This window comes from Phragmites australis, chromosome 7 (assembly GCF_958298935.1).
Source record: "Phragmites australis chromosome 7, lpPhrAust1.1, whole genome shotgun sequence".
Classification (NCBI taxonomy): Eukaryota; Viridiplantae; Streptophyta; class Magnoliopsida; order Poales; family Poaceae; genus Phragmites; species Phragmites australis.
In genome coordinates, this window is record NC_084927.1 from 23,702,873 (window position 1) to 23,712,266 (window position 9,394).

Genomic DNA, 9,394 nt, shown 5'->3' on the forward strand with positions numbered 1-9,394 from the left:
CTGCTTAAGAATAATAGGAATGGGAGGCATCGGGAAACACCAAACCAGCTTACATCTCTATTGCTAGAGGAGACAAACAGGCTAGACTTTCCTCCATGTTCCCATTCCCACCACTCTTAGGCCCTCTCTTTCTTCCTCTTCCCAGCTCACTCTCAAAGTCCTACATCTTTCCATGCACTCTGAAATAATAACCTTGAATTGCTGAAGAGAGCCCTTCAGCTATGAGTTATATATAGACCTGTAGTGCAAACCTTTTGTAAAGCAAACAAAGCACAGACCTAGTCCATGGTGCATCAGTGGAGGCAATAGTCAATGATGGTGGGGGACTGTCCTGTATTGCCAATATGGAGCACGTGCAGGACGAGATCTTCTTCTTGCCTATATCCAAAAAAGCAAACCAGTGTTAAGCCCTGCATTTACAGTGGAAAAAAAATGGGTGAACAAACGTGCGTTTAAGAATGAGGGCGCTGAGGAGAAAGAGAGGGCATAACAGACATTATGCGGTTCAGTTGTAGGCAGGGCTCAGGTGTTAGGGGTAGTCTGCTATTTCAGAGCAATTAGAATTTATAAATTAAAAAAGCATAGAAATTAGGGAAAATTATTAAAAAAAAGCAGCAAACAAAAAGACAGTGACAACTAGCACTGTTGAAACTTGAAAGCAGAAGAGCTTTATTGGTAGCAGAGTATTAAAATAAACCAAACTACAAGTTACTTCAGACATAAAGTGCTGTGGAACAAGTGATAAAATGAGTTTTGCCCATGAATAGGGATATTCCATATGAGAAAAACTAAAATGTGTACATAAAACTATCATGTAAGAATGCAACACCCAGATTCTATAGTTATACAACACGAAAGCAGAAATATACAAGCAAACAAATGCACTTGGTTTCACAAATGAAAACAAAACTCTAAGGGACTACCAGAAACAATCCCTTCGAGAAAAGCACAAAAACATTTACAGGTCATATTTCCAGCGGCTATTGATTTAACTATGCAACTGCTAAACCATCTAGTATTTCCTGAACAAGGTCCGGACGCAAAGGAAGAACGAGGTCTTGAAGAGAGTCCGGTACTTCTTCCACCCGTTGAAGTACTTGCCAATGGCAACCTTGTAGCTTGGCCGCTGCTTCACCAAAGTGTAGTACTCGAGTATCCTGGGTCTGCAGCTGATGTATTCGTCATCGAGGTCCAGAAGAGTTATGCGCGCAAGAATAGGGACAAACATCGAATCAGCAGGTGAGAATTCATCGCCAGCAAGATATTTGGTTTTGTTGAGCTGTGCTTCAACGTCATCAAGGAGTTTGCTCAGTTCTTCCTCGCTTTGCTTCATGATGTCAGGGTCCTTCACTTTGTCTTCCTTCTCGTAAGCCTCACGGAGCTTGACATGGTACATGCTGGCTAAATCTGGGGCTTCAGCCATGCGAGCAATCAACACCCGCCGTATGAACTTGGAGACAAACACGCGGTACTTTGCTGGGGTGTGTGTGATGGTGAACATCTTAGGATTCCAAGCATCAACTTTCTGCATCCAATGGTGAACTTCAATATTCACAGAGGTAATTTCACCGCTTAAATGCACCGCAAGTCTGTTTATGTACCTATGACAATATAATTGAACATTGTTGCTTCATCAGCAGTACAAAAGATGTCGAAATTTTCAGGTATTGCCAAACGAAGAACATACTGAATAATATCTATGGCACGATAGATGACGTGAGCTCCATTCTGGAAGACAGGGAGCTTCGCGGAGGGGTTCATGCGGAAGAAGTCCACATTCATGTTTTTGCCCGTCAGTGGATTGACATGATAAGAGGTGTAGTCGATGCCCTTCTCTTCCAGTGCCATCCGCACTTTCTGACTGTCCAGCGAATAGGGGTGGTGATATAGCTGCATCGCTGCATTAGCAGCAAAGAACGATGCGATTAGTATTAATTCCTCATGACAACCACTCTTGCTGTGTCTGGAATACGATGAACAAATGTGCAATCCATCTAAATTAATTAGCACTTGAGGATCAACATACAAATTCTCATCAATATGACAGACGAAAATAAACAATAGGCTAGTTTGTACGTTTATTCTGTATTTCCTCTACAGTTCATTATTGAAGGATACGATATGTACAGAGCCATGAGCACATCTGTTTCTTTCAATCTTAACTAGAAAATCAGAAAATTCATCGATAAATACAAATCACGATGGAAATAAACTGCTTTTGGTTGTAAATCACGCGACCCTTCTAGGGACCAAGAATCAAGAAGCCCCTAGTCCCCTACAGGCTACAGGCGCTCTCAAAGAAAAGGGGGAAACCGCACTTCTGAATCTCGCCATTGATCCAACAACACAAGGAACCAACCGTAACACCCGATCAAATCCAATCCAACAATTGAATACAGGAACCGAAGAACGGTACCTTCCCGACGCGGAAGAGGAGGCGGAGGCGGAGGCAACGGGGAGGGGAGACTGGAGAGGCTTCGAGAAGGCGAAGATTCTTCTCGGCGAGGAGACGCGGGCGGGGTTTGGGTGCGCTGGTGTTCGGTTTTGAGCCAGTGGTGGGGGGGGGGGGGGGGGGTGGGGGGCGTGTGCTTGGATTCGTCCTTACTGGCAGGTTTGATCAGGCAAAGCTTCTCCTCTTTTGTGACGTCCTCCTCACAACTCCTCCTTCCTCCCTTGCCAGGCCAGACTCCTCGGCTCAATCGTCGATGCGGTCGCCAGCCTCGGCTTGGTCGGTGGCGGTGGGGCCGGGTTAATTATTTTTTTACTCTATCGAATGATAATTTTCCAAATAATATTCATCAAGCTGTTGTACTAAAATACCACTGGACTAAGAAACACTCTCACCAAGCTCTTTTCCACTGGCACCTGGCTTTTATATTTTTTGATCTATGCTGATGTGGAAATGAACATGAAATATCCTTTCTACCCTCACATCTTCCATCTCGGCCGAGCTCTCCTCCGCCGAGGCACAACTCGACGAGCTCTTACGTCTCGTTTCCCTGCTCTCGTCTCAGCGTCCAGGACCCTAATGCCAGGTGTGGGCCAACGGGGCCCAGCCGCCGTCGCGGCCGTCGCCTGCTCCTGGCCACCACGCCGCACTGGACGACGCCGCCGCTGCTAGCATTGGAGCACTGCGGCTTGGACGAGCAATCGTAGGTCGCGCCCAGGTACAGGTCGTCGTAGAGTGACCGTGCACTAGCTCCCCGTGGCGTTGCTGGAGCCGCCGACGCTATGCGCGACCGCGAACCCGAGGACCATGCCAGCGCCCGCGTGAGGGGGCGCGCCGGCCATGCTCCATGAGCATGAACGCCAGCATGTGCAGCATCCACAAGGCCTTGGCCGCGCGCAGGAACTCACCATAGAACGGAGTCCTCGGGTGCGCGCCGCCGGTCACCACCCTCCGGTGCTCACCGTCGCCTAGGATGGCCTCCTCCGCGCGGGGAGGCAGGAGGGACGCGAACTTGCTTGTGGCGTAGCGACCGAAGGCATAGGTCGGGATCCACACACAAGAGCTCGGCGGGCTCCATCCCACGCATGTCGCGGAACTACGTATACTGCTCCCGCGAAAACGCGACGGGGTCGAGCAGCGAGGAGAGGGAACCGTCGAGATAGAAGGGCGCGGGGAGGAGACCGGGACCTTGGTGAGGGCCTGCTTGGCGCATGAGGTGAACAGCTCCACCGTTAGCGCGCCGCCGGAGCCGTTCTGCTTGGACGGCTAGTGGTGCGCATTGCGGCGGCTGGTGGCGACGGCGAGCTTCTCCTTGAGGCCGTCGACCTCAGCCTGCTTGGCCTGGAGCTGGCGCCGGAGGTCGTCGAGCGCGGCCTTGTAGGGCGCGACGGCCTCGCGGAGAAGGGTTGGGGCCGGGGATGTGGCCCGCGGTCGCGGAGCGGCAAAACCGGTCGCGGAGGCGCGCGAGATGGCTGAGCCCGTGAGCAACGTGTTCGCGAGCGCCACGGCGTCGACGCGGGCCCTACCACCGTCGGCGCAGCAGATGCCTGACCAGCCGCAGGGGTCGTCGTCCGCGTCCCTCCACGACACGAGCGCGCCCGTCAGACACCGCGGACTTGAGCGCAGGCCTCCGTGTTCAACGCCGTCGCAAGAGTGAGCCCAAGGGCAGAAAGGACATTTCGAGTTTATTTCCACATCAGCGCGGGTCGAAAAAAATAAAAATGCTAGGTAGTAGTGTAAAAAGATTCAAAGGACATTTCGAGAGTGTTTTTATAAGACCTAGTGGTATTTTAACACAAATTTTAGGTAAATGTTATTTGGAAGGAAAAAATTAATCAACCCGGCTGATTAACCAAAGAGCCATGCCGCGTGCATCCCAAGGAGCTGGCGCGTATCCTCGTGATCCAAGTTTTTTTCCGTGGCGGGGCCTCCTGGCGCGGTGTGACGCGGGAGGGATCAGGTCAAGTCAGTGTCGACGTGACGGTTTCGCCACGCTGCGTTCCCGTCCATTGGATTTCATCGTTGCAGTTGCAGCTGCACCGGCCAGAGGCTTTGCTTCTTCGCTGGCTGTTGCCTCGTCATTGGGGTTGGCGTGTACTGGTACCTACTTTTAAGATTTGTTTTCTGTTATTACGTAAGCATATTTTGGAAGTGACCAACGCGTTCTTCTTCTTCTTCTTTTCTCCTTGCTGCCTGCTGGAGAATGGTGTTTTTATAAATCAGCAGGCCCGGATTCTTCCGAGCTGGTTACGTTCGGTTCGGGTTTCATCCAATGAATATGTGTGGCATTTCTCTAAGCCAGCTGAAGAAATTCACATCTGGTTTCTCGCATATCAAGCCCAACGGCCAGCCAAACTAAAAAAAGAGTTCATGTTTATAGCCAACTGCTGGTTTGGGCCATCCATCCATTCACAATCATGACTCGCATCGACTGTATTAGAGAACAGATTTCCTCTAAAAAAAGAAGTAGAAAACAGAATTTGTGCTGCGGATTTGAATTTCAGAACCGCCTGCTCTGCACACATTTGGTACGGCGAGATAAACAATTTTCCATGCTCGCTACAAATTCGACGACCAATGGATGATGATCTAAACGGCAGAACCGACAAAGAAAGATATCCTTCCGGGTTAGGGTGAAGATCTTTAATTCGTGTGGCGCAGTCCGTGCGACCACGGACCATAATTTCGCCGGTACAACTTTGTTTGTTCTCGCCCATGCTCTACTGTATTCATTAGTTCCTCTGTCTTAAAATAAATGATTTTTAGCCTGCTATATATATAATATTTAAAATACATAATGTTCTATAGTATTGAGATAACATTAGTCTCAATTTTTCAATTTTACCTCTTTCATTAAATAACTTTATTTCTAATGCAAATTTTATTTCTCATACAATAAATAACATTAAAAATAAGATAATTATTTTATCTTTCATCTTATACTTATGCTTAACTTTTAAAAACCGTCTTTTTTTTTATACGGAGGGAGTACTCCCGGCCATCACACTGCCACTTGTATGCGCGTGGACGTGCCATGGGCTCCGTACGCCGGCCACGAGGTCCACGCGCGTGTCCCTGTTCCGGCACGGCGCGTGTCGATCTCGATCGAGAAGCGGACGCGGCATGGGCAAGCGTACCAACTACTGCTCCTACCACCAAGTGTCCCCTGCCCGGGTGGCCGCGGCCGTGCCGGACGCCGAAGACTTAGGGACGCCATGCCGTGCTGCCGCACTGCTGCCGTGGTGAGAAGACCGATAGAGCTCCAATGGTCCTATGATCGATCGGCGTCACCTCACCACCTCGTACCTCGTCCTTGCATGGATTGTTGGGTGAACATCTCCCACCTGAGCTCTACCAACTCTTGTGTTGGTGTGCAGTTTCTGAATTATGCCCGGTTTCAGATTCGAAAACTTACAGCAAGTACCAAGATCCAGAGCTTTCTCTTTCCGGAACTCGACTTAGAAGAATATATGCATGATTTGTTCACCGTTCCTTTTTTTATCGAGAGATATAGTTTTATTATCCAACCTAAACAGCAGACTCGTTGTTTACCATAATTTTTACAAAGCCTGGAGCGGTGAAAGACTCAAACACAGAAGCCTTCAGTCCAATCGAGCAGTATGGCTAGCCATTACATGTGCTACACTATTACATGATCTAAGGGACCAAACAAATAAAATATCAGATAGTGATATGTTAATAGAGTATTTAGCTTTCCACACTAAAACGCCACAATCAGCATCGTTCCTTTTCTGAAATCAGGAATAATAAGGGCAGCAGCATTCATGGAAAACATGATATGCAAAGGGGTGGATCTAAAGCTAGTCCCTCTAGGTTCAGGACGACCATGAATTTCAGCCAAAAAGTACCTATATAACCTAACCCATTACAAACAAAGGAAAAAAGAAAAAGATAAAATATCTAAGTGACACAATCACATAACGCCACGACTCAGCCGCCCATGTCATTCCAACGTTCCCCATCCTCTCTTCTCCTACTTGAGCGGCCAGCAGCAGGACCTAGCCGTGCAAGTTATAGGGAGCCAGGGATCAAGGAGGCGTGTCACGCGCGCGCGGTTGCGAGTAGGAATGGCGACGGAGCCAATTCTTATTTTACTCATCACCATCCTTATTTAGCTATTAGAAAGAAGATTCCCTTGTCTTTCAATCCCATCTCTATGAGGAATTTTGCAGAGATCGGGTCTTCAATGAGACGTAAAATTGAATGATATTTGATTATTTTTATATATTAACAATGTTTACATTGTATAAATAAGTAATTTACTAATATATACGAGAGTAATTAATACAAGATTGATTAAATATCGTAGGTTAGATAAAAAAGAATAAGAGTAATTTATTATTTACTCTACGTAATTTAATGTTTGTACATTTATATACTGAGAAAAAACATGTATATATATAATATCGGGGATATAGCGGGGAGCGGGGATGGGAAATGACTTTCTGTCTTCGTCCCCATATAAGTTCGTGGGGGACGAAATCTCCACATCCCCGTCCCTTAATAGGGAATTCCCCACGAGGAATCAAGGATCAGGTCCTATTGACATCCCTAGTTGCGAGTAGGCATGCTGGCTCCGAGTAGTCAGTGAGTCAAGCACTAGCTAATTAATTCCTCTAAGATCCTAACAGTAATAATAGATGTGTAATTGGAATATATTTATGGTAGAAATAGTTTGACAGCGTTCACAGAAGTAGCTAACGGAGAAATTTGTTATTTGTTGTGAGGGTATGTGAGGAACCATCTAAATAATATTCTAATTAATCACCAAAAGGATCATTATTCATAATCACAACCTCGATGATTAACCAGAATATCATCCCGATAGTCCCGGTACGTGTTTTGTGCCCAAGGATTAGAACGCACGCCTTCCAACAAGTACATCACAACATAGCTTAATAAAGAGCGAGTAATAAACATTTATATTACAAGTCTTTAAACATGCAGGTGTTTCCACAATTTACATCAAAAAGGAAACCACAACTACGCAGTGGAAGATAAACCTATACAACAAAAGCAGATGGCGCCGCATGCCTTTAGGCACCGTCCCAAAAGTACCGAGTTTGGAGTAGAAGGTGCTACTCTTGCCCGCCACCCTGATCGGCAGGCACAAAGTAGCCGAACACCGCCTCTTCCTCGCCGACCTGTGAACCTGCAACAACTTAAGGGCAGCACCCTGAGTACGAAGGTACTCGCAAGTCTTACACAGTATGGGTATATATATTCTCGACTCCAAGGATCATGCATTAAGCTGGTAGTAAGAATTAACATAGTTAAGTTAATTAAGCAGTAAGCAACCTAGACATAGGTGTGAGCAACTAGCTTAACCAACATATATGAAACAACCATGCACCACCAACTGAACATATATAAATGTCACCAATAAGTGTATCAAAGTATAACAGGTGCGAACTCGATCACCATGCCCAGACCACCACACCGTATCCGAACCACACCCACATACCCGAACCATAACCACACCAAACCATCTCATATCCGAACCAACACCACCACCACTCTAACATAGCTCCAACATAACCGATCCACACCCACATAGTCGAACCATCACCCACAACCGAGACTCTACGACTGGTGTAGATAAGCGATAGACATGCTCATAACCGAGAGCGCGACAGTTCAAACTGTTTTTACACCCTGCAGGGGATACTACTGGATCCACACGACACAGGGACCATACGGCTTGTGCCACTCGCGAAGTGCACACAAGGGGTACCCGTGTCAACCTTTCCCAACCAGCCCCAACCGTGTGGATCGTGCATCGCTCAGCATGGCAGTGCTAGAACTACTCCCGGAGCAAAGTAGCATCGCTTACAAGCCCGCCCATTCACACAGTCGATGTTCAGGCCCACAAAGGCACAGTTGCGAAGGTATTTGACTTGCCTACCATTATATCAGCGTGTGGTGAGTAAGGTAAGTGCTAAAGCTGACTACACCGACGATCGGTACTTAACCGGTGCAAACGGTCTACGGTGCTCGGTTTTCCTTTACCATCCTACCCGGGGAACTCCACATCTGGGCAGGCTAAACACCCTCCTAGCACCGCTCACCCCTCGCCTCATACTCACCACTCAACCAACCACCACAACTCAATCACCTCAACATCAAGTATTTGTAACCATAAACATAGCTGTAAGACAGGAGCAACCCTAAGCTCGCGAACAACGAAGTACGCCGCCGTTCATCTTCTACCGATGACCTAATGCATTGCTAAGCATATAAGTCAAGCTTACACCTAGACACAACATCATCTCTAGGCTACAAGAAACATACACGAACAGGTGACCAAGGTAGAAGAATGCAACGGCTTCGGTTCTACCCAAGGGTACCCGACGACACATGCATACATATATAAGCATATTTAACATTTTAGATTTCAAGTTAACACGGTGCAATATGATAGATGCTTGCCTTGTTGTCCTGGATCAGAAAGGTGGGGTGCCTCCGGATCGCCCTCGCTCGTCGGGATCGGCGGATCGGCGTTCTCTAAAAGAACAACGCGTGCAATACCATGAATATGGATGAAATGCAACAATGCATGCCATAAGATGCGCAAAACATGTTAAAAGTGCAAACATGCGAGCTAGAACAAAATTAGGACTCGAACCAATTTTGAAAAGTTGCCGAAAGTGCGGAACCTCCGGACATATGCGGACTATCCGTAAAATTATGCGGAACATCCGGACATTGCGTAACTCAGGCAAACTCTGGACTATCCGGACTTTTCTCCAGATACTCCGAACATGTGCGGACCCTCCGGACTTTTGTCTGAACACTCCGCACCTGGGCTGAAAATGTGTTTTCAACAATTCATCGATCGATTCAACTTGAACACTAGACACACTCTACCTAAACATGGTCATACACTATATAAGGGGTTTAGATTAAATTAATTACGAAATGTTA

General features: G+C 47.2%; 1 protein-coding gene across 2 annotated transcripts; it reads right to left on the minus strand.

Moving 5' to 3' along the window:
• Window positions 1-779: 779 nt before the first annotated feature.
• Window positions 780-4,037, minus strand: LOC133924254 (glutathione S-transferase TCHQD). 2 transcript variants are annotated; one of them, XM_062369702.1, is made up of 3 exons: window positions 3,638-4,037; window positions 1,688-1,898; window positions 780-1,601 (listed from the first exon to the last, which is right to left on the minus strand). In XM_062369702.1, the coding sequence occupies exons 1-3, from the start codon at window positions 3,660-3,662 to the stop codon at window positions 1,013-1,015; spliced, it is 825 nt and encodes a 274-aa protein (XP_062225686.1). In that variant the 5' UTR covers window positions 3,663-4,037; the 3' UTR covers window positions 780-1,012. The 2 variants fall into 2 exon arrangements, with proteins under 2 accessions (XP_062225686.1, XP_062225687.1); XM_062369703.1 differs by lacking the exon at window positions 3,638-4,037 and adding an exon at window positions 2,417-3,614.
• Between the last annotated feature and the right edge of the window lie 5,357 nt (window positions 4,038-9,394).